Source organism: Lasiodiplodia theobromae, assembly GCF_012971845.1.
Source record: "Lasiodiplodia theobromae strain AM2As chromosome Unknown scaffold_40, whole genome shotgun sequence".
In the NCBI taxonomy this organism is placed as follows: Eukaryota; Fungi; Ascomycota; class Dothideomycetes; order Botryosphaeriales; family Botryosphaeriaceae; genus Lasiodiplodia; species Lasiodiplodia theobromae.
Window position 1 is genome coordinate 111,205 of NW_023336520.1, and position 27,430 is coordinate 138,634.

Sequence of the window (27,430 nt, forward strand, 5' to 3'; positions counted from 1 at the left end):
TGAAAGGTGACGCTCAGGTGGGCAGACTCCACAAATCTCACTTCACATGCGGCCGGCCAAGCAGAAAATCAGGGTCGCACGTCTCGCGGCAACATATCGATTGCCTCCAGGCGGCGCCGACTGATAGGCGGGCGCGACTCGACAGGGCCCGTCACACAGGCTGAACGGCGAGCCCGCAGGCCGTCACACTGCGTGTTTGGCCGCGGGCGGCGGGTCGCGAGGCCCAATGGGCGGCCCTCTGCGGTGTGCTCTCAGCTGGCCGCGCTGGGTGTGGCACGCGAGCGCGCAGCAGGCAGCGCGACTGGCTTTATGCAGCGCACTAGAGTTTCACGTATGGCCGCGGGCTTCGCGATGATGTGGGTGGTGCGCGGGTCGTAATCTCGCAGGCGGCGGGCGCGCGCCGCCATTCGCCCGGGGCGGGCGGGCTGTGAGGCAGAGGCCAGGGCGTCGCCGGCCAATATTAGTGCTGCGACCAGGCATAAAAATATGCCTCTCGCTATGCCGCGCGGCCCTCGAGCCCACTCCGCGTGCGCCGTGCTGCGTGCGAGTCAGGGCCGTAACGCGCCTGTGCATTAGGGCCGCAGGGGTCGCGCCGCATGCACCGCTCCATGTCTCGTTGGCTCCGCCTGCTGCGCCTTCCCGACTTCCCCTCCCATGGTAGTTAACCAATTCCGCGTCCTCTGCCACTGTGCCTGGTCATCTTTTCTTCTTCAGACTTAATCGCCTGTCTCGTCCTTCGCTGATCATCCACCTACTTATCCACACCCACGCCCCATCCACTCGTTGCCCTTTCCTTGAACCCAGGGTTTATCAACTCTGTCCTTCGCACCTTTTCTTCCAGAACACTGCCGTTTATTACTTCGCTTTCCCCGATAGCTCTCGACCTTCTGTCTCTTGTGTAACAGTAGCCTCGATTGTTATCAGCCCTTCTTTTGGACACACACCTGCCGACGCTCATGCCCAAGCAACCCGTGTAAACCTAGACCTAGTAGACAGCCTCTTGGATCCCTCCATTGCTGTTGTCCGTCACTCTCTCGAGCGCACCTGATACCACCTCGACCTCGCTGTACCATCTACTACTCTAATACCGCACGTCCTTTGGATCGCCTGTAACAACAACACACCATTCTTAATTCGCTCCTCGCCATTGTCTAGTCGACGGTCAGTTGCCACGTGCGTTGCTCTTCTGGGCCCGGAATGGACGCTGACATTCCACGATAGCCCACAGATACAATGGAGTCTCCGTTCGCACCACAGCCCCAGATGATGGGTCAATCGCCTTTCTTCTACTACAACCCGGACCCCAGCCCGGAGAACCGCCAGCACGGCCACTTCACGCCGCACCCGCATGGCCAGGCCTTCCCCGGCCAGCTGGGCTCGACGCCCGAGAGCATGCACATGTACACCTCCAACATGTGCTACGGCCGCCCCTCCTCTTCCAGCTCGCAGACCGCCTACGCAGCAAGGTCATACCCCGCGCAGATGATGACTCCGCTCGCCTCGCCCCAGCCCATCCACCAGAAGCCCACCCTGCTCATCCAGCAAGACGCGGCCTACCTGACTCCCCTGGAGTCCGAATTCGACTTCCGCTTCCCTCCCGCCACGCCGCCGCTCTCTTCGTCGTGCAGCGCCATCTCCAGCCCGCCGTCGTCCATCTACGATGCGCTGCCCACGCCCGTCAACGGCACCTTCGAGTGCATGGAGGGTGTCAAGCAGGGCTGTGAGGAGGAGGTCTTCTCCGAGATCCTTGCTGGTGAGGAGTGGACGAGGTCGCAGTCGCCTCCCATGACGCCTGGTAAGTGCTTTGTGTTTTGTGCGGTTTGAGTTGGGCGGCACCCGGGCGTTTAGCACGCGTTTGCTTTAGCCGCGAAGCGTGGACCCTGGCTAACGCGGGCGCAGTGTTCATCCAACCGCCTACCTCGCACCCGTGCCAGGACCAGCCCCAAACCACCTCGGCCGCCTCGTACCTGTTCTCGGCCACTTCGTGCCCCTCGATCTCGCCCTCGCCCTCGCCGCTGCCGCGCACCCCGATCGACAGCGAGGCCGACTTCTGCGACCCGCGCAACCTCACCGTCTCGTCGAGCACTGACTTCGCCTGCCTGCCCACCCTGTGCTCCGGCGACGACGAGGAGCACAAGCTCATGCTCCGCGGCGACGCCTTCACTGCCCGCGCCGAACAGCCCGCCGCCGACTTCACCTCCAACCCGCAGCAGCTGACCTTCGAGCCCCTCTTCGAGCTCGACTCCGAGGACGACTTCAACGCTGTCCAGTTCCCCACGACTGACAACGCCGCCTTCCACGGCAACAAGCGCCAGCGCACCGGCTTCTCCTCGCTCTCGCTCGAGGACGACAGCCTGGTCGACGAGGACAACTTCAGCGACTTCGGCGACGAGTTCGCTCACCACGGCCTCCCTACTCCTGACACTGACGGCTCCTTCTCCGACGACATGACCGAGGCCAAGAACAAGAGGCGTGCGAAGAGGCGCGCCGACGACTCTGACTCGGACTTCGTCCTGGGCAGGTCGCACGCCAGCCGCAGCAACAAGGCCTCGGCCTCTGGTCCCGCCCACGCCTCGTCCGAGTCCGGCTCTGGCGTTCCCTCTGCGTCTGAGGACAGCGTCACTCCGGCCGCTCAGCCCGTCAGCCGCCGTGGCCGCAAGCAGTCGCTCACCGAGGATCCCTCCAAGACCTTCGTGTGCTCGCTCTGCTCCCGCCGCTTCCGCCGCCAGGAGCACCTCAAGCGTCACTACCGCTCTCTGCACACGCACGAGAAGCCGTTTGAGTGCACCGACTGCGGCAAGAAGTTCTCTCGCAGCGACAACCTCTCTCAGCACCAGCGCACTCACGGCACTGGCACCGTCACGCTCGGTGTCATGGACGAGTCGGAGCTCAGGAGGCAGAAGGAGTCGTCGGCCTCGTCGTACGACAGCCAGGATTCCAACGCTCTCGGCGCTGCTCTCTACAACGCCGTCGCTGCCGTGTCTAGCGGTTCGTCGGTCGGCTCCTTGTCGGATAACGACAAGAAGCAGAAGAAGAGGAAGCGGGACGAGTAAGCGGTCTGCGACGGACAGCAAACTCTTAACGACGGACATGACAACCAAAATTTTCTCCTAACGGCAGGCGATTTCTCGTCTTCTGAACGACGTCACGCTGGGCGGCTTCGGTAGACTTGGCGGGTCTTAAAAACAAAAATCGGGCTATTGGGAAGTACATCTGGGGCGAGTGGAAAAGAGTCAAAAGTTTCCTCGTCGTCAATACCACCTTTTCCACAGCCTGCACTAGTAACGGCTGGCTGTTTTGCTGTTTAGCATCTTGCGAGTTTAGCGATTTGTTAGTTTTCAAGTTTTCTATCTGGCTGGGTAGGCTTTTCGGAAAGGATTATCGGGAAGGTGTGAAGGTGTTGGTGGTTCTTTTACACACTTTGAGGAACTGACTACTACTGCTATCAATGGTTGGGTGGGAGGGTCGCTTACTCTGCTCTCGTAAAGTTGAGCACGAGTGCTATTTGCTTGTTGCTGCTAGCGTTACTTGCTTGGCTGCTTCTATTAGTTCCAGTTCCTCTCTCTCTTACACACGCTTTTTCTATCTCACCTTTTGCTTTTCTTGTAATGTTGCGTTCACTGGAGGGAAAAAGAGAGACAGTTGACCTCGTCTGCTCGGCCCATCCTTCGATTCTTCTCTCAAGACGCGTAACAACACACCTCAGATTTATTACACACATAATTCTCTCAAACCACCACTAATTACACACCTTATATATCCAACTGCCTCTTTTTATTTCCTTGCATTATACACAGATGGAGACTTAGTAGTAGTAGTAGTAATTACCACAACATTCTCGTCAAAGTGTTCGGATCGAACATGCTTTAATAGCGGTGTGTGTTGCAAGGCTGGTCCTTGACTGTTCGCTCTTCTGCATGAAAGAGTGCACATGGCCATCTAGTCGAGACGACGAAGACTTCAAACAACGTACGAGAGAGGCCCTTGATGTGGCAAAAGGCGTGATCCGTTTCACTGGCGATAGGTTACATTCTTCAATACTCGGGCTGGCCACGGCGCGTTCCGAGCTCTGGCTCCAGCTTGCTCCCCGCGGCCGCGAAAATGGAGAGGCGATGGGCGTATGGAGTGGTGTCATTGTGTTGGCACGAGGTCCAATGGCGAGCAGTGAGGGAAATTGGCCCAGGGTCCTGAGCGTTTCGGAAGATATGGGCCACTACACGGACCCTGCAGGGCCAGAAAAGAGGGAACGTCATGCGTCTTTTTTTCTGAGTGGCTCGTTTAATCACAACTGCTCGAGCAGGCCAGAGACCGGGCTAGCCCGTTGCACCAGTGGCCAGCCCTGTTGTAGGGCCAACCTGGGAGTGGGGATAATTGGCGTCCGTGAGCGGTGTTGGTATGATGAAAGTGGGGTAATGCAATAGCGCGGTGAGATGATCGAGATAGGTGGTTTGGGAACCGGTCAAGGAGAGGTCTTTGGGCGAGTGTTCCTGCTTATTGGCGGGCGGGGCGCGGATGGCAAGGGAAGGGCCTAGCGCGGAGCAGGACAGCTGAGATGGGCAGACACAATGAATGGTTGGTGGGGAATTTGGCTCTGCATCTGGCCGGTCAGGCAGGGTGCGATTGGGCAGCAGCTTCTCGAAGCGATTGTCAGACCGCAAGATCGGATCTGCTGGCGCTTCACTTCTAGAAGGTGGAATGGAAGAACTGGCGGTCGGGGAGCTGCGTTTGCGGGAATATGGGGAAAGCGTGCGTATTGGGTTTGACCGTTCGGTGGGAAGTGGGGCCTGCGACGGGCAACGGGGCGCGTCGGATATGGGTAGCGGGAGTGGAGGTGAGGGTGGAGGAAGCGGTCTGGAATCTGGCACGACAGCACGTGGGGCGCTGGGCGGATGCATGATGATGGAGGTGGTGGTGTCCTAACGACTAGCCCACCGCGCGGAACAGCGGAGCGCGGGCGGGGAGGAGCGGATTGGTTGTGTGCTTGGAGCAAGTGTTCATGCGTATGCAGCCCGAGTGAGTTGTACCGCCACAAGGAAGTGGCGGTCAATGAAGGCTGCATCAGAGCTCAATGCGCCGTGGCGTGCACTGACGGCGTTATGTCCGACACCGGCCGGCCTGCCTGAAGATGCAACCTCTGGTGCTGATGCACGCATGCACAAGCTATGCCGTGGTGTTGAGTGCCGGCGCCTCGCCGCCCGGCCCTCCGGCCCCGCTAGGCAGAGCGGCAGGAAGCCACCACCAACCGCCTGCCGAAACGGTACATATCCAAACCACAACGCACGAAGCGCAGCGACCGCCCGGCCTTGGCTCGCGCTGCCCGCCTGGCCCATTGCCGCCAGGCCGTCTCCCGGAGTGCGAGCACGCTGTAGTGTTGCTCGCGTAAAATTTTTCTAGTATCGCCATGTCAGCCAAACTCAAAGTCATCGCCCTCATCTCGGGCGGCAAAGACTCGCTCTTCTCCATCTTGCACTGCCTCAAGAACGGCCATGACGTCGTCGCCCTGGCCAATCTCTACCCGGCGCAGGCCGCCGGCAGCTGCGAGGAAGGCGAAGACATCAACAGCTTCATGTACCAGACCGTCGGCCACACCATCATCCCACTGTACGAGCAGGCCCTGAAGTTGCCGTTATACCGCCAGCCCATCCTCGGCCAGGCCGTCATCACCGACAAGGACTATCACCACGCATCCCAACCAACGCCAGGCGCCGAGGATGAGACCGAGTCACTCCTGCCGCTGCTGCGCCGCGTGCTGGCCGCACACCCAGACGCGAGCGCCGTGTGCACCGGCGCCATCCTGTCGACCTACCAGCGTACTCGCGTTGAGTCTGTCTGCGCCCGCCTCGGCCTCGTGCCGCTTGGCTACCTGTGGCAGTATCCCGCGCTACCACCCTACGCCGACGCCGCCTTGCTGCGGGACATGGCTGCCGTCGGCCAGGACGCCCGCATCATCAAGGTGGCGAGCGGAGGTCTGGATGACGGCTTTCTCTGGCAGAACGTTGCCGATGCGAAGTCGGTGGAGCGGTTAAAGAGGGCCGCTGCTAGGTTTGGGGGCGAGGGCGCAGTCATGGGCGAGGGAGGTGAGTTCGAGACGCTGGCCGTGGACGGGCCGTCTTGTGTGTGGAAAGGCCGCATCGACGTCGACGTCGATGAAAAGTGTGTGATAGGAGAAGGTGGAAACGCCTTGGTGAGGTTCAAAGGTGCAAAGGTGGCAGAGAAGACGGCAAGCCACGACGACGGGCTGGAGAACCTGCGGGTCCCAGGCCTTTTTGATGTCGAGTTCGAGGAGCTTGGTCGATATCTGCCACTGAGCGGCCCTGAAAGAGCATCCGATAGTACGACTGCAGACCAGAGTTTAGCGCCCTCTAGCCCTACCCAGCATCTCGATCTCTACACCTCCCTACACGGCAGCACCCTCATCATCTCAAATATCACTGCTCCCTCCCAAAACGAAATTCTCTCGCCAGCTGTCCAACTCACAGCCATAACGGCCCACCTACTCTCTCTACTGTCCCACCACTCTGCCACCCCGGCCCATATCACATCCACCACCCTCCTACTGCGCTCCATGTCTCTCTTCACCACCCTCAACCCCATCTATGGCGCCCTCTTCACCCGCGCCGCCAATCCCCCCGCACGTGTCACGGTTGCCTGTGGTTCCGCCCTGCCTCAAGGTGTCGACGTCGCCCTCTCCTGCACCGTCGACCTACCCACCGCCAACAGCCACACTTTCTCTCGCCGTGGCCTCCACGTCCAGAGTCGCAGCTACTGGGCTCCGGCCAACATTGGCCCCTACTCACAGGCCGTCGCTGTGCCTTCAGGGGCGAAACAGGGCGTGGAGATGGTCCACCTGGCCGGGCAGATTCCGCTCGTGCCAGCGAGTATGGACATGGTAGTGGTGAGTGACGCACCGTGGTTTGCCGAGCGTGGCGGCGAAGCACCACGGGCTTCGTCATCATCGTTCGCCGTACAGACCGTCCTCGCGCTGCAGCACCTTTGGCGCGTAGGCCGCGCGATGGGTGTCAGGTGGTGGGCGTGCGGGACGGCGTTCGTCTCGGCATCGGAAGGCAGAGAAGAAGGGGCGATGAGGGCGCGCGTGGCGAGGGAGGCGTGGACACGCATTCACGAGCAGCTGAGACCGAAGGACAAGGATGAGGAGGATGAGGATGCAGACGTGGTGGATGTATGGGATTTGAAGTTTGGGAACGCGGGTCGAACAGGGTCCGGCGGCGCTGCGGCGGCCGAGGTGGACGCAAGACGGAAGCTCCCCGATTTTGAGGCAGTGAGGTGGAGTGGTGAGATGGAGGAGGGAGACGTTCTGGCGCCGCCTTGCATTGTGGCGCAGGTGCTGGAGCTGCCGCGCGCGGCAAACGTTGAGTGGACTAGCCCCGGCTTGACAAACTGCGAGGGTGTGGTTCTGGGCCGCTTGGAGGGGGCCAAGACTGGGCTCTTCGTGCATGAGACGAAGGTTGCGGAGGGGACGCTGAGGTTCTTCTCTGCAAGCGTGGCGAGCACAGACAACATTGAGGAGTTGGAAGACATTTTGGAGTCGGCAAAGGTGCCAGTTGAGGGGAGGGTGTACACGGTGTACGCAGCGGAACCGCTGCCTCAGAACTGGCTCAGCCGGGCAGCCCCGCTAGTAGTGCCTTGCGGAAGGGTTTGGGGCCCTGATGGCAAAGAGGTGGCGGCTGCTGTGACCGTGAGGTACTGTGGTGGCTCCCTCTGACTTTGAGCTTTCCCATAAGGAAATAAAAAATCACCCAAGCTATTTCTTGTACTACGTTTCATTGTCCAGTGAGAAGCAGCCTCAAGCATTGCAGCGCATCTGTACCTATTGGAAGGCGGTCTCCTTACGGATGCGCCTCACGTTATCTTACGGAGCCACGACCACGCGCTCCAATTCGCCGGTTCCGTCAGAACTTCCAACGTCTTGTGCGGCTCCGCGTGGTTCGAGCAAACAGCGGATGCGGAGTTGTGGCTGGTGCGGTAACGGTTTAGCGGAACCGCAGCGAGAACAAGACGCTGCGGCTTTTAAAGTGGCAAGGCCAGGCCAAAACGTTTCACTTTCGGCAAAGGAAACAATAACATCGAACGTAGGTAGCGGAGCCGAGACAGCCCTATCTCCCGCTCAAGCGATTGACTCGCTTGGGCAATCGTTTGCGGCACCGGAGCTTGTCCCGAGAGCGGCGTCGCGAAGGCGTTGCTCAAGGAAAATAAAAGCAGCAGAATAAAGGGTAACATTTCCGTTTACGGATGGCAACACATGTGGGCAGCGGAAGCTACCGCCCGAACGTGAATGTCGAATTCGTAATTCCACGTTTACGTTCGGACAAGCCCATGATATGAGCGATAATCAAGATTCACGCTAGCCTTCACAAGCAGGATTACTTAGTTGTCGCTGTAGGAGCCAAGGTGAACCGCTGCCTCTTGGCCTTACTTAGCCCTGGTTCCTCTGCACACAACAAATCTGTAGCAACATTTCTGTATTTGCCTGCAGTGCTAGAGGCTAGAGATACTTTTGGTAAATTGGGGGCAGAATCCATCTGACAAACAATTAGATGAATTCCATGATACTCGCCTCTATTCCTGTCTGCTGTTTACAGCTTGCTCGGTGCTAGTTAGCTACCTGGTAGCGTATATGTTCTATACTACTTACAGGTATTCCATAGACCATTCATTAATGTTGAAACCATAATGGATTCACCCTCTAATGGGCTCGCGACTAGCAGAGACTATGTACAGTTCAGAGGTGGGACTAAGCCTAAACAGGCCATATATTCTGGGTAAATACTACATGCGGCTCTTCCAATTAACATCACTTCCACGAACCGCTGCTCAAATTCCCCAATTAGAAGACACTGCGCAAGGCATAATCGCTTAACATAGAGCCCAGGATAAGATGAACGCAGCTCGTGTTATGGAAAACATCTGTCACCTTCTCGTCGTAGGTCACGCACAACTTTCTCTTTGTGATGTGATGTAGCTGTGTCGTACCAAATGGGAAAATCAGTATTTGTATAACAAGCTACCCACCCTTTTATTTTTTTATTACCTCTCTCTCCTAGACCATGTTCGCGCCGAGCCAATGCTAGAAAAATAGAAAAATAAAGATCAGGGTATCAGCTATCGGTGTCACCGCGGTAACAATCCCTCCCGCCGTGTCTAATTTCCCCCCCATGCATTCCAATTTGGCCCTCCATCCTGACCCATTTTTACGCTTTCAAGCCTTGCCGTCCTCCACCAGCCCCACCTCAATCGACTCCACCTCCAAGGTTTCTGAGTCGATTAACACCATCGACCCCGTCTCTTTGAACTTTGGTACAGCAATGAGCGTAACCCGCTGGCCTGCCGGACCCTCGATGACTCGAGTGCCGAACGATGGCTGGTTACCCGCGAAGTAGACGTGTGGGCAGTCCTTGATGAGGAGCGGGTCATCGTCCTGGAAAGGGTAGCACCCTGGATATCACTTACGTCAGTTTCCCGCCCCAAGAGTAGAAGGGTTTGGGCAGAGGGCAACTTACACAGCGTGTCCGGCGCAGTCGGGGCATTGCACCTCCATCGCAGCATGCTCTCCATCATCTCCAGCCGATCATCGCTCTCCACGTACTTGAACACGTCACTCACGGGCTGTCCACCATTGCCCAAAAACCTCCAGCCTTCGACTTCGCCTTCCCACGGGTTCGTCACGGGATCAAACGTGCTGGGAGCAGCTGCTTTCTGCAAGGGGCTTTTCGCATATAATCTTGCCTTCGGAAAGAGCGCTGGATGCATCGGCTGCTGAGGGATCTGGACGTTTGCCGGGTCGGTCTCACCGGGAAGCAGGATCACGGAAATGGTGGGAAGAATTGACTCGAGAAAATCGTCAAGGTGGACGGTGGGTGCGGCGTTGTAGGACGAGGAATCGTAGCCGTACTTCTTGCCGCTACTTTTTTTCATAGCGGCGAACTCTTCACGCGAGGGGATGGGGCAGGCGTTGGCAAGAGAGTCGCCAGCGATGATCAGACGCGATATGCTTGCAACCTTAGCCTGAAGTTCGGGCCCACCAAGTTCGCCCGTCAGCGTCTGGGCGAGAAGGTCAAGCTGGAGTGCGTCGCTGTGGTTGCCGCTGATCTGAAGGCCACTGATGAGGGCGATCTTGGTAGAGTTGCCGTGCTTCCTGCCCTCACTCTTTCCGGCTACTGCGCCTTCGCTGTCCTCCAGCTCCCAGCGCTCAGGCTGGCGTGGCACGTCTGCAACCTTGATTTCTAGGACCTCGAAAACGCCATCGGAATTTTCGGTGCCGATTGCGGCGATGATAGCACCAGTGACGAGCAGTGCGTCCTCTAGGCAGCGGCCGGTCATGCGGAGGCGACCGGACTCGTCTTCCAGCATCATCTCGCTCGGACTATCAGGAGAAATGTATTTTTCGCGGGGTGGAGGTGCGGATATCCAGTGCTACTCCACTTCGTTAGTGTTGCGCCGGCGTGCGCATCGTTCGCAGAGCGGGTTGTACCTCTTTTGATATATCCTCCAGGACCTTGGGCTTCAGCGGCGTCTCCATGTAAACCGTCCCTACGACCCAGCAGAGCTCGCCCTGTCGGACGTCTAGCACGCGTTCAACCTGCCGCGCCTTGGTGCCTCTGATCTATCCATGCCGCGCAAAACATCCGTGTCAGCGCTCGCCTCATTGTGGTGGAGCGGGGCTGTAGCATGTACCGTGTAGCCGGCCCACTTCTCGGCTGCATTCTGTTCGACTATCGGCTTCAGCTGCACCAGCCGTAGAAAGTACATGTCGGCGTATTGCTGCACGTAGTGCCTGTCTGCGCCTTTGGGGAGTTCAAATGTGTTGAGCGGCGTGTATGCGGGTAGGTGGTCTCGCGATGCGACGGGAAAGGCGGGAGTCGAGCTGTACGATTGGGTCAATCGCGAGCGAGCTGAGAGCCGTGAGGTACGCACGATGGTGGGCTAAGAAGGCCATCGTAGCCTTCAGCGGTCGACATGACGAGATTGCAGAAGATAAGTCAAGGCGGCGTCGAGACAGCAAGGTGCATGCGGATGGTGGTAGTTGCTCGTAGGGAAGTCGCGTCGCGAAACCAATTTACGCGTCGGCGGAGGACGCGTTTTTCTCCGACGTCATGTCGATCCCCGCATCACTTGATTGGCTGAATTGATTGCTACCTACTTGACATCTCTGTTCCCCCAAGGTTAGTCCGCCGGACCAAGACTCGGGCGCCCGCAGTTCTGATACCTGGGTGATGATGCTTGATGCACAGCCTCGATGGATCCATCTGCACTGCTTGCGCAGCCGAGGGTCTGCATGGAGGTTGCGCAGAGCAACGTTGATCTTGCGCTTGTCGTGCACGAGGGCACGGCAGCGGCCGTCAGCAATTGAGGAGTATACTGAGGTCGCTGCGTTCTGTCCGGTACGCGCGTCGAGAACACACACCAAATCACCGGCATGGAAGCGAGTGGAGCACCACCCCATGCAAACCTCATCCATTCCCACCAACACCGTCCCGCTGCCCATGCAGCTATGGTCTTTTTACATCCCTGAGTAGAGTTATGATACAATAATACATACCGTTCTTCATGTGAACGTCTTTTTTTTTTTAAGCTGAGCCATCCGCTCCCCCAACCGCATCCTGCACCATATGCAGGTCATTGACCGTCCAGTCCTCCTTGACCCACTCCTTCTTCTCACCGAGGACGGCCAAGTTGCCCTTTGGCACACCATTGACCAAAAAATCCTGGGCGGCGCGCTTGACGTCCTCGGCCGTCACGTCAAGAAGCTGCTCGCGCCTCTTCTGTTGCATCTCGTCGTCTACTCCGTTGAGGAACTTATGCATGCCCTCTTGGCTGACACTCTCCGGCGCATCGAGGCTCTGGAAAACACTGAGCTTGGCCTCTTCAATGTCCCTATCCGTCCATGCGCGGTCGCGCGCCCAGACGCCCGACTCGTTGATAATCTTGATCGTGTTCTGCGGGTTCGGGTCACGGTAGCTGTAGAATCCAAAGATGCCACCAAGTCCGTTGGCGTAAGCACCACCTCCGTATGCGCCACCCTTCTCCCGAATCTCATGGTGCAAATGCTTGTGGGTAAGCAGCTGAGCAAGGATCTGCAGGGGCGCGCCGTCGCTGGAGACGTACGGGACAGTCGGAATTGAAAGACCGGAGTAGTAGACCTGATAGGGCAGAGGGAAGAAAGATTTTGCGTTGCGCGAGAACGTTGTCAAACGGGAGACGGTCGGCATCTCCGGTTTGTTTGCAGGGAGGGTAGCCAAGAACTTGGTGAGTGCTTCCTCGTTGGACGCGGAGCTCTCAGCACCGCATGTCAATGCAACACGCAGGTTTTTGCTATTAGAAATGGCAAGTGATTGGAGCGTTTTCAGCTTGCTCATCACATCCTCGAAGGACTCAGATGCTGATCTGGATGCCAGGTTGGTCGTCAGCTTGACCTGGGTCAAGCCAGCCGTCTGCTCGCGTAAGCGAGCCGCAGGCGTGATACCAGCCTCTGCATACCTCCTTGCATAAGCGTGGCCAGACTCGGCAACTGCATTGACAGCGCCGCTGGCAGAAGCCTGGAGCAGTTGACGAATCTGTTTCTCAGCCTCCGGGCCATCAAAATCTGTCTCCGTGATGAGAGTCCGAAGCAGGTCATACATCGCTGGGACATTGCGGTCCAGTGCAGATCCAGCGAAGACCAGACCCTCCTCAAATCCCTGGATATTAGTAGGTGTAGTCGTCGAGTGGTAGCCAATACTGATACCGCCAGTCTTCAGCTTGATAAGCTCTTCCAGCTGCTCCATGGTCTTGTCCTTGGTACCGAGCCTCATGATTGCATCACTGAAGAGGGGAATCATTTCACGAAGCTCGTCCGGAAGGTCCTCGAACACGTTCACGGCGCGGAAGTAGGTCAGACCGTTGGTGGGCGCTTCCCTCCACTGGACTTTGACATCTTCGACTCGGCTTTGCCTAACGTCTTTCTTCTCCCTTTGACGTGGAATGTCCTTGACATGGACCGTAGGAAGGCATCCCAGGTCTTGCTTCCTGCCATTTTCTTGTTCCTCGAGAAGCTCTAGCTCGCGCTGTTCCAAGAATTTCTTTGCTTCCTCTTCAGTCCCAAACTTCCTGGTGGTCTCGAGGATCTTAGATGCCAGCCGTTCAGACTCTTCCTCTGCAATCTCTCGCGCGTAGGTTTCCGACGGCTCCATGGTGAACGTGAAGGTATTGTCGTTTAGAAGGTACTTCTCCAGCAAGCCCTCTAGGTAACCACCCTTTGCGTACTCCGCTTTGAAGGCGTCGACGACCTCGTTCCACGCAAGAGCATCGAAGGGATCTACGCCATTGAACCAACCAGGCTTCAGGCGCTGCATGAGGCCCATGCCGAAATGAGCCGTCTTGTGCTTGAGAGCCAATTCCAACTGGTGCAGAATGCCGTCGACCTTTGTCTGACTGAAGCCGTTCTCCTTTGCTTCAGCAAGAGTCCTGAAGATGGCCTCCTTGACCTTAGGTACGTCGTCCTTCTTGACACCGTTGAGGCCAATGGAGAAGATACCGACCTTTCCAGATCCATCATACCCAGTGTTCGGGCTCCAGTCTGGGCCCAACCCCGCCTCGATCAAACCCCGGTATAGAGGAGAACCGTAACCGTCTAGCAGCAGAGATGAGAGCACACCGAGGGAGAATGTCTCCAAGATGTTGGACGAGTCTCCCATGAGCCAAGAGGTGGAGGTCTTGTACTGCATATCAGCCGGTACCAGAGGGTCAATGGGACCTTTCACGGTGGCTGTCTTCGGCCCATCAAGGCTAATTGGTAGCTTGATGTCCGTATCCACACGGATCCTGCCAAACTTGTCTAGCTGCGCTCCGATGTCCCTCAAGTGCTCGTCGAGAGGAATGTCGCCGTACGTGAAGACCTTGGCATTGCTGGGATGGTAGTGGTCCGCGTGGAACTTTTTCAGCTGCTCGTGGGTCAGGTCGGTGATTTTTTGCGGGTCCCCTCCTGAATTGTTGATATCTGGAAATATGTGGTCTTGGAAACGGATGTAGTACAGATAGCTTGCATCCGACATCTGCCCTTTCATCTCGTTGTAAACGACACCCTTAAAAGCCAGCTGGTTGTCCTCGGAGGCCGGCTCCAGAGGATTTTCTGGGCCGATACGCCATCCTTCTTGCGTAAAGTCGTTTGCCTTGAGCAGAGGGTGCAAAGTGGCGTCCAGATAGACCGACATCAGATTCTTGAAATCCTGCGGGTTTGTGGTGGCGAAAGGGTAGGTGGTGTGGTCTGAGGAGGTGAACGCATTCATGAAATTCGAGAGCGAGCGCGGCAGCATCTTGAAGAAAGGGTCGCGGACAGGGTATCTGGCCCAAGTTAGCAGCCGCTAGTAGCGCATGGAGCACGCGACAAACCTCTCGCTTCCGCACAGGGTGGTATGCTCGAGGATGTGGGGGACGCCGGTGTCGTCAGGCGGGTTTGTTTTGAAGCCAATTGAGAAGACATTGTTCGAGTCGTCTCTAGCGACATGCAGGTAGTCGGCGCCCGTCTTGTCATGTTGCAGGTGGAGGGCTGTCAGTTCGAGTTCCGGCACATGCTTGACTCGGCGGAGAGTGAATCCATGAAGCTGCGATCCGACCTTTGGGGACGCGTGAAGGCCCGTCGCCGAGGCCAGGCCGCGGCAGGAGGCGGCAGAAGCGCGCAGGAAGGGCGCGGTGGTTCGCACGGCCGCCAGTGCCGGGCGTGAAGAGGCGCGCAACATGACAACGAGGTTGATGAAGAGCAAGCGAGCGGCGATGACGAGGGCCTTCATGATGGTCGGCGTCACCGGCAGCAGTGACGCCGAGCGAGCTGCTTAGTCAGGGTTTTTGGCAGAGCGGGCATTGCACCGCGGCGAAGGCGCCGGATCGAGTGTCGGCGGCGGGCTTGCGAGCAGAAATGGCGCGACAGCGGACGGCAGGCGGCCAGGGACGTGTGGTTTTGGGGTGGGTGTTGTGGATTTGAGCTTGAGGCGCATGCCTCGCCGTGTGCAAGCCTCCGTCACGAAGATCGATTTGAACTGCCGAAGCCCATCCTTCCACTCCACACGCCCGACTCTCCAAGGTGCTCTGCGCTCGTCTTCACCACCAACCCCGGCCGAGCCCTGACGCACCCCCCACGAGCCCCGCTGCCTTCGCCCACTCCCGGCCCGCCCAAGTCTCAGCTACACGCGCAGCCTGCGGGCGGCTCTCTGCGGATCGCCCACCCAGACCATCTTACGCCGAGCAGCAGCGCCTCCCGCAGCTTCTATGTAAAGGACGCCCGCCGTCATCTGTCCTGCGCGCTCTTAACCGTGGCCGCGCTGCCACCACAACCCCCAGGGCGCGCACACCAACCCAACCCGCCTGTGTGCCCTCGTTCCTCCCGCACGCGGGAACCCTGCCGCCGAATCGTACCATGACCGAGGAGGCCCATCCTTCAATGGCGACCTCGACGGCCCCACCGCCCGCGCCTGCGGGCCCGCCACCCAAGAAGGCCAAGAACAAGAAGGGAACGGACCCGAGAGACGCCTCGGAGCAGATCGCCGCGAAGATCGCCCAGCTGGAGCTGGATGCCGCAGGAGAAAAGGACCAGGATGTCGAGATTGAGCGCGAGGTCAAGAAGGCGAACCGCGAGCTGTCGCAGCTGCTGTCGCAAATCGAGTCGCCGATGAAGAAGGTTGAAGAAGTGCGGAGGAGGTACACGGCGTTATTTGCTGAGATGAAGCGGACGGAGCGCGAGCATGTCAAGGCCAAGAAGCGCGCCGATCAGCTGCAGAAGGAGAAGGACTCGGGCAAGACCGATCTGAACAAGATGACGACGCTCAAAGAGCGCCTGGAGAAGATGTCGCGCGATCTGACTAAGGAAAACAAGAAGCTGAAGGTACGCCTCGCTTGTCCGTGCCTTGCGACAAGTGCTGATTGCCGTTTGTTAGGAGGAGAATGTGCAGCGCGAGGCTACCGAGTCCCGGCACCGCGAGGAACTGCACGAACGCCTCGAACGCATGGTGTTGGATGTTGAAGATGTCATCAGTTCGAAGGAGAACCCGGAGCCGCAGCCGGTGGATACAGACTTGGATAGATTGTACGTGTCGTCTTGCACCTGCCAATGGCTGCAGCCGGTTGATTTTGGTGCAATTAGATTCGAGGAAAAGTTCAAGTCGTTCTTGGACCAATGGGAGTGCCGGGAGAAGCAGTTCAAGTCTCTCTTGCGCGTGAAGGAGCTCGAAATCCTCTACCACCAGGCCAAGCTCGACCAGCAACGCAAAGCGCAGGAAGTCGAATCGTCCAAGTCCACCCAGTTGACTCGCCAGGTCACCACCTTCTCTCAGACTGAGGCGGAGCTCCGCAGCCAGCTCAACATCTACGTGGAGAAATTCAAACAGGTGAGTTTACATATGTCTCGCCTATGGGTCTGGCCGCTGTTCACTATGCTTCTTATAGATAACAAAGTTGACGGATCGCCAGGTTGAGGACACGCTCAACAACTCGAACGACCTCTTCTTGACGTTTCGCCGCGAGATGGAGGAAATGTCCAAGAAGACCAAGCGCCTGGAAAAGGAGAATCTTGTGCTCACGCGCAAGCAGGAGGCGACGAACAAGAACATCCTCGAGATGGCCGAAGAGCGGACGCGCACCCAGCAGGAGATGGAAAAGCTGCGCCGGAAGAACGAGAACCTCGAGAAGCTCTGCCGAGGCATGCAAGCCCAAGGTCGCGGCCAAGTGCCGCCGCACGAGCTTGACCCGGACGACGAAGGCACGGAGAGCGAGTACCTCGACGAGGACGAGTACGATGAAGAGGGCAGCGAGGAGTACGACGAGGATACGGAAGAGGAGGCGATTGACGTGCGCCCCGGCCCAGAAGCAAAGGTCTTCGGACCTCCGCCGCCGCCGCCACCGCCGCAGACGATGGCCAATGGAAAAGTCAACGGCAAGGTGAACGGACAGGTCAATGGAGTCAGGAAGTCATAAGGAATTGCTGCTTGCTGTACGCTAGGTCTGGGCTGTTGGGTACAAGATGCACTATTGTTATCAAACATCTCGCGTGTGCCACGATGATAACCTATGGTGTGCCGAAACCGCGGCATGTCGACGCAAGCTAATGTCACGTGTGACGTGTGCGCAGATGGGTGTCCGAGCCGAAAGATGAAGCGAAGAAGAGCAGGGCCTTGAACAGGGGATAGCTGGGGCCTTACGGGGAAAATGATGATCGACGTATATCGGCAGTGGAGGCTATCGTCCGGACGTAAAGGTATGGAGATTGATTCCACAAACAATTGCTTCAACTACGCACGGTAGCGTCTGGCCGCAATACCCCGCCCGATGTACAGAGGAGTGTTTCAGCCGAATGCTAGTGCGAAGAATATCAGGATCCTCGAATCCAGGGTAACTATGCCTCAGCACGCCCTCACTCTCTCTCTTTTAGTTAAAAAAAAAAAATAAAGCAACATATGGGTAATTGAAGCTATCGTCCGGACGTGTATGTAAGATTTTTAATTGGACATTCTCATCCGGACGATAGCTTCAACTGCCTATATGACACGAGCGAAAAATAAATTATGCAATACATACCCCTCTGTACGGGGCCCGACCTCGGGCGACGCTTCCCCGCAATGGAAACGGCGATCCGATAGCCGATAGCCCCGCGGGTCACCCTTTTCTCTATATCTATCACAACCATGGCCCGGCTAACATTAGACTGTGCTCGCCCTCAATCTCCTTGGACACCAATTGATACGACGCTGCCTTGATTTCTTGCATCCAGCGTGGATCATCGCATAACCTCAGCCATGGCGCCCCCACCCGCGCTCGAAACGCCCCTTTGCAAGCTCCTGGGGATCAAGTATCCCATCATCCTGGCCGGCATGGCGCGCACGTCGGGCGGGCCGCTGGCAGCGGCGGTATCGAACGCCGGCGGGTTGGGGGTGATTGGCGGGCTTGGTTACACCCCGGAGCAGCTACAGAGTATCATCGACGAATTGAAGGCGAATCTCGCGGACCCGTCTCTCCCGTTTGGCGTGGACCTGGCGCTGCCGCAGGTCGGCGGCTCGGCGCGGAAGACAAATCACGACTACACGCGCGGCCAGCTGGACGCACTGGTCGACGTGACCATCAAGAACGGCGCGAAGCTATTCGTCTCGGCGGTCGGCGTGCCACCCGCGCGTGTCATTGAGCGGCTCCATGCAGCGAACATTATGGTTATGAACATGGTGGGCGCCCCTAAGCACGCGGTCAAGGCGCTCGAGGCCGGTGTAGACATTGTGGCGGCGCAGGGAACAGAGGGCGGCGGCCACACGGGCGACATCGCAAGCTCAATTCTCATTCCGGCCGTCGTTGACATCGCGAAGCGCTACGGCGCAATGGTCGTCGCTGCTGGCGGCATCTACGACGGCCGCGGCCTCGCCTCTAGCCTCATGCAGGGCGCCCAGGGCGTCTGGGTCGGCACACGCTTCGTCGCGAGCGAGGAAGCCGGCTGCTCGCGTCTGCACAAGCAGGCTGTCGTCGACGCCAGCTTCCAGGACACGCTACGCACGCTCGTCATCAGCGGCCGTCCGCTACGCGTCAAGCTGAATGACTACATCGCACAGTGGGAGGCGCGCCCGGACGAGATCAAAGCGCTGACCGAGCAGGGCGTTGTGCCGTTCGAGAAGGACATGGATGAGGGCAAGGACGTCGACATGCCCTTCCTCATGGGCCAGGTCGCCGGCATCATCAACGATGTCAAGCCCGCCCGGGTCATTGTCGAGGAGATGGTCGGAGAGGCCGTGGAAATGCTGAGGTTAGGCCAGAGCTACATCCGGGGCGGCGGCGGGGAGAGTAAACTGTGATTGTGTCATCCTTTCCCACTGTAGAAATCCAACCACTTCAGGTGTCGTTTCTCGCGAAGAGATCATAGAGGGGGCAATTGAAGCCGACGGCTAGCGCGGATTTGTTTCTCGCTCCTGTCATGGGTAGTTGAAGCCATTATCCGGATGTAAATGTAGCATGAACAATTGCATATTCTCGTTCGGACGATAGCTTTCGCTGCCCACTTATATTGTTTTCCACAACGAAAAGAAAAAAGAGCCGAGGCATAGTCACGCTATATCTTGAAGCTTTGCTGCTCTTTGTGCCAAGCTTCAGCTGCAGTACCCTTCTGTAAATGTAGATTTAATCTTTACACAGTTTTACCTCTGAATTATGGACTCTACTTCTCACAAGCATATGTGATTCTGGATTACATCGAGGAGCCCTTTACCACTGTTATTATTCACAAGTGTACCAACCTTTATGCGGCTAAATCTCCCACAAGTCCTAATCAAATGATGCGTAATGCCCCTGGGAGGTGGGTAAAGGGCTCAAGTAGAAGCTATGGTATGGATCAAGTGGTTTTGCTTCTCGTGGCCCAGAGTCTTCTTCGTGTGCCGTCTCTTCAGTACCTGCTCTGACCGACATCGTCCACAGCGGGTTCCAAAAGCAATGACCCCTCGCAATCATCTTCACGAGAAATGGCACTTGTCAATCTCTATGTTATAGACGACAAATAACCGCTGGCCACAGACGCACTCTCACGCTGCCCTTTGCTCCTACTTATCTACTTATCAAACCCCCAATCCCCTGACAACCAACCACAGCACCACTGGTACCACCACATTATCATTCCCGCCTGTCAACACCGCTTCCATGAAGCTTGCCGCTGCACCCGCACACGCTGCTTTACCCACATCCACAGGCCTCACTAAACCCAGCACGTCTCGGAAACCGGGCCACAGTGCGTGCGCCCCCTCACCAACGACACCGCTTCCGTCCCACTGGCCCAGTCGTAGCCACGCCTTCCCAAAGACCAATCCCATGGTTACCGCCGCTGCGAACGCGATGCTGCCCTCAAGGCTCTTGCCGCCGAGCCACGGCCACTTCCTGCGGCCCCAGCGGCGCCCGATCAGGCTCGCGGCTGCGTCGCCCATGCCGACGCACACAACGCCCGCCACCATGCTTACGTCCTTCGGGCCCCGGGCCTCCCAACCACGCCACGGTCCTCCCTCTTCTCCATCATCGCGCGACGCACCCGCGAGGCTGAGCCACAGAGGGATCGCGCAACCGATGAGTAGGAATATATGGGAGACCACGACAGGGCCACGAAGATCGCGGCCGTCGACGTAAGGGGTGAGGAAATAGGCAAGCGGTTTCGATAGCGGTGGAAGTTGGGCGGCACGGATGAGGTCTAGGAGACAGAAGACGGAGAGAACAAGAGCAAGGGTGAGGGCGATGAAACATGAGTCGATGAAGATCGTGGGCAGAAGCATGGCGACCATCATGCCGTGGAAGACCTTGCGGCGCGTGTCCACCTCAACGGTTGTCGAAAGGGAGAGGACGGTCGCCATGCCAAGGGTGAGGATGAGCACCCAATATCCTGTGATGAGAAGACGGGTGTTAGCCGCGCCGCCGAAAACGATCTGGCGGACGAACTCGGCTCGTGAGAGTTGGGCGAGGTCCTCCGCGGTAAAATCAGGGAGGGGAGGGAGGCTGATCCAGCCGGAGAGGCCCCAGTCGAAGATGAAAAAGCGCACGTCTCGAATATTGCCGAGGAGATATCCGATTGCCCAGCCAAACGGCTCTTGACCGTTTAGAGCGAACTTCCCAATGAAGGCCCTGATAGGTGCTAGGATAAGAAGCGCCATAGCGATATAGACCCATCCAGCATACAACCATCTCCTGACGGTAGCCTGCATCGGCGTGAGCGCGAGAAACGATTGCGCATAAGACTGTTTCCTGCGCCTGGCTCTACCAGTGGCAGAGCGTGAAGTATCCTTTCCAGGGTCAATGCTCGATAAAGTATGCCTGCGCCCTCTCCGCGTAGCCGAGGTGTTGGTGTCTCTAGAAGGAAGTATTGCATCCCGAAAGGCTCCGAAAGCGAGCTTAGTTCCAACTGATGCTGCGTGCTGGATAGTCCCAGGTGCGGATTCGACGGGCTTGAGCCTAAGGTCATCTGAGACGTGGCCTGGGAAACCGTCCTCGTCAGCATCGCTATCAGAAGCAAGCCCTCCCCTGCTTCTGGACCGCGAGGAGCTTGACCGAAGGCCCTCATTCAAGATGCCCAGGAAAGTTTGTTGAGCTTTGATGATACGCCCTGCTCGCCTGAACCTCCATTTCGGTATGCGCGCCAGCGCAACGTTCCATCTCAGAGTATGTCCACAGAGCAAAAAGAGCAGGACTCCACCAATCCAAAGTATGGACTTGAGAATCGTCATCTGCGGGCTTGTGGAGAAGAGCAGGAGGTTGATTAGGGTTATGGAAAGCAGGTGCAGTTCGGCGGGAAGAAGGCTTGTGGTCGTGAGGTAATAGAGCGGAGGTAAAAGCGCCTGATGCAGTGCAAAAAGAGAAACTATGGTTTCCGAATCCATGCGATCTGCTGGCGCCTTCAACAAGTATGGTCGGATGGCTGTGATTTTCGAAGGAATGTCGGTATGCTCCGATATTACGAGGGGAATAATGGAAATAAACCAATGCTCCATAGCGTACCCGATTCCGCGGCCGTATGAAGGGATGAGTACCGGCGGAAGAGCGGACACCGCAAGGACAATATTCGGCAAGAGAAGCTTTTCCATGCTGGGGTATAATGATAAAGAAACGAAAACGGGTATCGCCGCTGGGTATAGAAGGGGAGCCGGGTCGAATGCAGCGGGCACATGTATCCGATCCCATAGGCGTGGCCTTTCTTCCTTTGACCCTTTGCGCGGGAATATCAGCAGGCGGACCGGGTAGAGCAGGACGAGCAGCGCGCAAAGGGCGACGTAACCGGACAGCTCTGCTGGAACAATCGTGAGTACTTGTGCCTCCACAGGAGAACCATTGAACACCCTACCTCTGCTCCATGCATCTAAACTCTTCCGCGCCATCGCTCCGCGCAGAACTACCGCTCCAATCGCCGCCAGCAGCATGACCTCGCACCCCCTCCTCAGCATCTCAGCCCTTCTCCTCTTCACGAACCTCTCCCTTTCTCTCTTCACCCTCTCATCCTCGACCGTCTCGTCTTCCACTCCGCCTTTGCCCCTCCTCTGCGAATAGTACCCCGGCGCCGCACTCAACCGCCTCCCCTCCTCCTCCAGCACGCTCGGCGTCAGCAATCCCGAGTCATTCGCTGCGTCGGCGTCCTTCACGTCCCTCAACCCCTTGTGCGGTCGGATGAACGGGGCCGGCAGCGCCTTCACAAAGCCGTAGCCCTCGTCGTCGGCCTCGGTGCCGCTCTCGCTCATACTGCGCGAAGCTGCCTGCGAGGGGTACGACGTCGGCGCGGCGCGCTGGCGCTTGCTCATTTTGGCATTGTCGCCATCATTGTTGCTATCGTTATTCTCGTAGTCCGAGGAAGCAGTCGAGGATGGGTTGCTCCCCGCGGTCGGCTCGCGCAATTGCTGTCTGCGGCGGTGGTATGGGTGTGGCGAGCGGTTCAGGAGGCGCAGGGCGTCGGTGCAGAGAGGGTCGACGCGAGCGCCAGCAACGGTGACGGCGTCGGCGTCGGCGGCGGTGGGCGAGAGGGCATCGTCGAGAGCGGGCTTCGCAATGGTAGGTAGAGGCGGGCGGTGGTCTCCGGCGGCGGCGGGCGAAGCTGACGACAACAAGGTCGAGGAAGAAGCGGGTGGCTCGGGAGGCTCGTCGTTCTCTATTTGGATCATGTCGATACGGATGCCGGCAGGTCAAACGAGCGAATCATCACACACGGTTCTGCGCATTTAAAGGGTGTTGGTGTAAGGGAGGGGCGACACGGCGTCTGGAGACGTCGGGTGGTTCCATTCTTTCCTGGATTGATTCACATGTCACCGGCACCGCCCAGCCCTGAGCGTTGAGCGTTGGGGGGCGCAGCCACGACAGCAGACGTCAGCACGCGCGATGTCCCGCGTCCGCAATCCTCATGCTGCCACGGTCGCCTCTGCGTGCGCGCGCCGCGTCTGCGATCCCACGACCATTGACGTCAGTCGCAGACCGACTCGCGCGCGCCAAGCCCTCGGCGCTAGCAGGTATACCAATGCAAATCCTATATTTCTGCTTGGGCATTGCCAACTCTAAATAGACAACCTGCACCTAGCAACCCTATGCAACTAGTCACCGGCATATATATATACCCAACCCGCCATTTTCGCGCCGCCCAATGCAAGTCGTGTGTTTACAAGTACCCATGCTCCTTGAGGAAAGCCTCGACGTCTGAGCTGTCCCGAGCAATCCAGTTGGACTTGGCTCGGATGGCATCCAGCGCCTGCGCAAGGCTCTGGTCGAAGCCCTTGGTGCTGCGCTTGCCGAAGAAGTCCTCGATGCGCTGGATGTGCTCCTTCTGTGTGAAGCTCGACGTGCAGATCGACACAACCGTGCCCAGCATCGTCAGCCCTGGCGGCAGCTTCTTCTCGAGCTCCTCCCAGTGCTCCGTCATCCACTTCCAGAGTGCCTCAATGCCGTCCTTGTGTGTGCGGAGGCCGCCAAGCGGGAGGTAGATGTCCTGGCCCTTGACCTCATCGCTGAGCGGAAGAGCCAGTGTCTTCTGGATGAGCTCCGGGCTCCTGGCACGGCCAATTGCGCGCAGAGCCGTGTTGCGCTCGTCACTGGTCTTCGCCGTTCGGTACTCGTTCAGCACCGCATCGTACTCCTCGGCACCACCGTACGTCAGAACAATGCCGTAGACGCTGGCACGGATATTCGGATGGATGGCCGTCTTGTCGCCCTTCTTGAACTTCTCAAACATGTCGAAAGCCGCCTTCTTGACCGTCTCGTCGCCGGCGATGCCAGCCGCGCCGAAGAGGAGCGACTTGAACTGCTGCTCAATGTGGCCGTCGCTTTCCTTGAACTCCCAGCCGAGCTCGTGTGCCTTGCCCTGGATAAGTTTGAGCTGGAATTTCTTGAGCGCGTCCTTGACTGCCTCATCCTCGAATATCCATGCAGAGCGCAGAGAGCCGACACGGGCAGTGAGCTCATCCCAGACAACGAACTCAGGCTCGGACTTGAAGCCCTCGAGCAGAGAGAGGAGACCGGAAGTCCTCTGGTAGCCGGAGGCAGCAAGCGCACCGGCATCAGCAATCATGCCGGCGCGGTCCTCAACCGAGAGCAAGCCCTTCTTGGCGGCCTCACCCAGTTTTTGAAGGCGCTCGGGGGAGTACGAGGTACGGTAGATACCAGAGTGGTCGGCGTTAATCTTGAAGAAATCGGTGCCGCTCAGCTTGAAATCGGCCTCACGGGAAGTCAGGGTGAGTTCTTCGTTGACACCCTCCTTGGTGCGCAGACCCAGGAAGACGGGGTAGAGAATCTTGTCCTCTTCCGGCTTGACGTCCGCCGTGCGAAGGAACCGGTTCTGCTTGACATGGATGGAACCAGACTCCGGCTTCTCGGTGACGGTCACGACCGGGAAGCCGACGTTCTTTGTCCAGATATCCATGACCTTCTCCACGTCCTTGCCGCTGGCATCGCTCAGAGCAGCCCACAAATCACCAGTTTGGGTGTTGCCGTAAGCGTGCTTCTTAAGGTAGCGGCGGATACCTTCCATGAAAGTTTCCTCACCAAGATACTTCGAGATCATGCGCAGCACGCATGAGCCCTTGGAGTAGGAAATCGCGTCGAAGATCTGGTTGATCTCGTCGGCACGTTTGACGGGCACCTCAATAGGGTGGCTGGACCTCAGAGAGTCAAGGGACAGCGCGCTTTGCAGGTTGTCTGTGACATAACCTTGCCAGACCTTCCACTCAGGGTAGAAGGCATTGCACGAGTACCACGACATCCAGGTGGCAAATCCTTCGTTCAACCAAAGGCCGTCCCAGAAGTCCATGGTAACCAGGTTGCCGAACCATTGGTGAGCCAGCTCGTGTTGAACGACCTCGGCAACACGTTGCTTGGTGGAGGCGCCGCTGGTCTTCTCATCGAAGAGCAGATCAACGACACGGTAGGTGACCAGGCCCCAGTTCTCCATGGCGCCGGCGCTGAAGTCGGGAATGGCCACCATGTCCATCTTCGGAAGCGGGAATTTGCTGTCGAACTTCTTCTCGTAGAATTCGAGAGTCTTGGCCGCAAGGGCGAGAGAAAACTTGCCGTGGTTGATGTCCCTGTCCGGAGTCGCGAACACTCTAACCGGAACACGAAAGTCGTTGGTCTCGATGACATTGAGCTCTCCAACGATGAAGGCCAGGAGGTATGTAGACATCAGCGGCGTCTTGCGGAAGGTGACGGCCTTCTTCTTGCCTCCGCCGATCTTGGAATCCACCTCCTTCTCCGAGACGGCATCCATGTTGCTCAGGCATGTCAGGTGCTTGTCAGCAATGAGTGTAATGGTGAACTCGGACTTCAGAGCGGGCTCGTCGAAGCAGGGGAATGCTCTCCTAGCATCCGTGGGCTCCATCTGGGTGGTTGCCAGATACTTTGTCGAGCCGTCCGCGCCATTGTACGAAGACCGGTAGAAACCAGCCATGTTGTTGTTCAACACACCGGTGAAGGTTTGGATGAGCTGAGCCTTGCTGCCGGCGGGAATGGTATCCTTGAAGGAGACCTTGGTGGTCTGGGAATCTTCATTGTAGGAAACGTCGGGCTTGGAGGCGATGACGGTGTCGCCGGACTTGACGGTAGTCGAGTGGAGCTTGAGGTCGAGAGTGTTCAGGGAAATGGAGTTGGTGTCCTCGACGACATCGAGGCTGCAGAGCGGGCGGTTAGCGGGCGGCAGGCCTGAGGGTGCAGCCGGGGGATACGCACTCAATGACGACGGTGCCCTCATAGGAGAAGTCGCCGTCCAGCTTGGGCTCGAGCGTAAGGTCGTAGTGGAGCGGCTTGACGTTCTTGGGCAGGACCTCTCTGCCCTTGGTGACGTCGATGGAGCTGGTCGCGTCGGCCTCGTGGCCGAAGTGTTTGCACATGTTGAGAGTCCTGCGGTGGGAGCAGTGCCTGACGGAGCGGGGGAATGGGTTGGTGATGCGTTTGGAGGGGTAGCGGGAGGGGACAGTGGGGCTGGCGGAGGGAAGCTTAAGATGGAGAGAGGCGGCGGGGTGATAGTCCCAGCTTCTGACGGCGCGGGCCATGCGCGACTGGCATCGCGCAAACGGCAGCGCCCCGCGGCCGGATCTGAGCATTTACGATACACCGCCTTGCGGTAAGCCTTGGATCAGATCGATTGAGCAGGTTAGCAAAGGACTGCGAAGGTCGGTGCCCTTGCAGCCGTCGCCAGTCATGCGCGTCAGCGCACGTCCCCCCAGCACTAGCTGGTTCAATTTTCTCGCCAATTTTTGTCGCGCTTCGCTCGCCACGACTGCCTCTGCTCCTGCAACCTTACTCCTACCCGTGCTTTGCGGCACCTCAGCTCCTCGTCAGCGCTTGCTCCATGTATGGCAAGACGACGCGGTCTGAGATGTTGCAGGTTGCGGGCTCGCAAGCCAATCCTCTCAGCCACCGTTCTGCTACGATACGGTGACTGGTGTTCTGACATTTCTGTCAGTCTTGCAAGAAGAACCGCCCGTGTTTGAGGAGACCATGACTTTATTTCAAGTGCATGTACCTCCATAGGTTAAGCGCAACATTTCTGTGTAGGGTAAATATGCCCCAGCCTTTTCTCTTCTTTTTTTTGTTAAAAAAAAAAGAACATGTGGGTAGTTGAAGCTCTATCGTCCGGACGAAAATATCGAATAAAAAATTCTACATACACGTCCGGGCGATAGCTTCACTGCCCATGAAACGAGCGAAAAACAAATCAATGCCAGCCTCTGGGTGCAATACCGCTCTGTACGTCCAGACAATTGCTTCATGGCATGAGCGAAAAAACACATCCACACCAGCCTTTGGCTGAGATGTATGAGGATCATGATGTCTGTCTAGTGCTTATCTGCATCTTGCCCACCGCAACTCTGAAATCATTCTTATGCCGGGATCTTGATCAGTGGCTTATAATACGGGCGAACTCGATCCGCTTGAGAGCCGCAGCGGCAGTTGAGTATCTGCAACAACCCACAAAGACGAACCCAATCATTGGATCAGACACAGCGTTGCAATCCGAGGCATCTGTCGAAGCTTGAAACAGGGAGTCCGACGCAAAGGGCAGGGTTGCGGCATCAAGCCATCACTTGCAAAGCAAGCCGTTGGCACGGCTGAGCTCAGCTCACGCTCAAGAGCGCCGTGGGTGATATGTACGGCGGATCATTGCGCTCCCTCCCATGGTGAACAAGGGAAGAACCGCACCCAAGATCCATCGCTGGAGTCCGTTCTCCACTCAGCTGACGGTTTTCGTTCTCATGGGAACCCAGTAGAGGGACCTCCATCGAAAATGCTTTTATGTGAGTGTTGATTTTTTGCGTTTGATGAAGAAGAGGAAGGGAAGCGGCGCGAGGCAGAAGTTTTGTGCGGCGCGGCGCCGGGGATTAGCCGTGAGTCACGTGAACACCGCCCTGGCCAGCCGAGCGCCCGGGCTGCCCGGTGACGCAGCTGCAGGTGCTTCCAGCGGCGCGGGGCACAA

The 27,430-nt window shown here is 57.7% G+C and overlaps 8 protein-coding genes across 8 annotated transcripts; 4 read left to right on the plus strand and 4 right to left on the minus strand.

Moving 5' to 3' along the window:
* Nucleotides 1-1,233: 1,233 nt before the first annotated feature.
* On the plus strand, nt 1,234-3,053 carry LTHEOB_10604 (C2H2 transcription factor; the record flags this gene model as incomplete). The annotated part of the gene is made up of 2 exons (XM_035507268.1): nt 1,234-1,795; nt 1,900-3,053. The coding sequence occupies 2 exons, from the start codon at nt 1,234-1,236 to the stop codon at nt 3,051-3,053; spliced, it is 1,716 nt and encodes a 571-aa protein (XP_035367214.1).
* A 2,348-nt stretch (nt 3,054-5,401) lies between these two features.
* On the plus strand, nt 5,402-7,723 carry LTHEOB_10605 (ATP-binding endoribonuclease; the record flags this gene model as incomplete). Its single annotated transcript, XM_035507269.1, has 1 exon — nt 5,402-7,723. The coding sequence occupies one exon, from the start codon at nt 5,402-5,404 to the stop codon at nt 7,721-7,723; it is 2,322 nt and encodes a 773-aa protein (XP_035367215.1).
* Nucleotides 7,724-9,217: 1,494 nt separating this feature from the next.
* On the minus strand, nt 9,218-10,976 carry LTHEOB_10606 (DNA polymerase delta subunit 2; the record flags this gene model as incomplete). Its single annotated transcript, XM_035507270.1, has 5 exons — nt 9,218-9,453; nt 9,519-10,431; nt 10,490-10,621; nt 10,693-10,882; nt 10,933-10,976. The coding sequence occupies 5 exons, from the start codon at nt 10,974-10,976 to the stop codon at nt 9,218-9,220; spliced, it is 1,515 nt and encodes a 504-aa protein (XP_035367216.1).
* Nucleotides 10,977-11,585: 609 nt separating this feature from the next.
* On the minus strand, nt 11,586-14,783 carry LTHEOB_10607 (Mitochondrial presequence protease; the record flags this gene model as incomplete). The annotated part of the gene is made up of 2 exons (XM_035507271.1): nt 11,586-14,337; nt 14,386-14,783. The coding sequence occupies 2 exons, from the start codon at nt 14,781-14,783 to the stop codon at nt 11,586-11,588; spliced, it is 3,150 nt and encodes a 1,049-aa protein (XP_035367217.1).
* A 647-nt stretch (nt 14,784-15,430) lies between these two features.
* On the plus strand, nt 15,431-16,959 carry LTHEOB_10608 (Taxilin; the record flags this gene model as incomplete). The annotated part of the gene is made up of 4 exons (XM_035507272.1): nt 15,431-15,871; nt 15,924-16,072; nt 16,130-16,373; nt 16,432-16,959. 4 exons carry the CDS (start codon nt 15,431-15,433, stop codon nt 16,957-16,959), a joined length of 1,362 nt encoding a protein of 453 aa, XP_035367218.1.
* An 818-nt stretch (nt 16,960-17,777) lies between these two features.
* Nucleotides 17,778-18,815, plus strand: LTHEOB_10609 (2-nitropropane dioxygenase; the record flags this gene model as incomplete). The annotated part of the gene is made up of 1 exon (XM_035507273.1): nt 17,778-18,815. The coding sequence occupies one exon, from the start codon at nt 17,778-17,780 to the stop codon at nt 18,813-18,815; it is 1,038 nt and encodes a 345-aa protein (XP_035367219.1).
* A 753-nt stretch (nt 18,816-19,568) lies between these two features.
* LTHEOB_10610 (Phosphatidate cytidylyltransferase) lies at nt 19,569-22,637 on the minus strand (the record flags this gene model as incomplete). Its single annotated transcript, XM_035507275.1, has 2 exons — nt 19,569-21,775; nt 21,830-22,637. The coding sequence occupies 2 exons, from the start codon at nt 22,635-22,637 to the stop codon at nt 19,569-19,571; spliced, it is 3,015 nt and encodes a 1,004-aa protein (XP_035367220.1).
* Nucleotides 22,638-23,125: 488 nt separating this feature from the next.
* LTHEOB_10611 (Aminopeptidase mitochondrial precursor) lies at nt 23,126-26,006 on the minus strand (the record flags this gene model as incomplete). Its single annotated transcript, XM_035507276.1, has 2 exons — nt 23,126-25,625; nt 25,684-26,006. The coding sequence occupies 2 exons, from the start codon at nt 26,004-26,006 to the stop codon at nt 23,126-23,128; spliced, it is 2,823 nt and encodes a 940-aa protein (XP_035367221.1).
* Nucleotides 26,007-27,430: the final 1,424 nt, after the last annotated feature.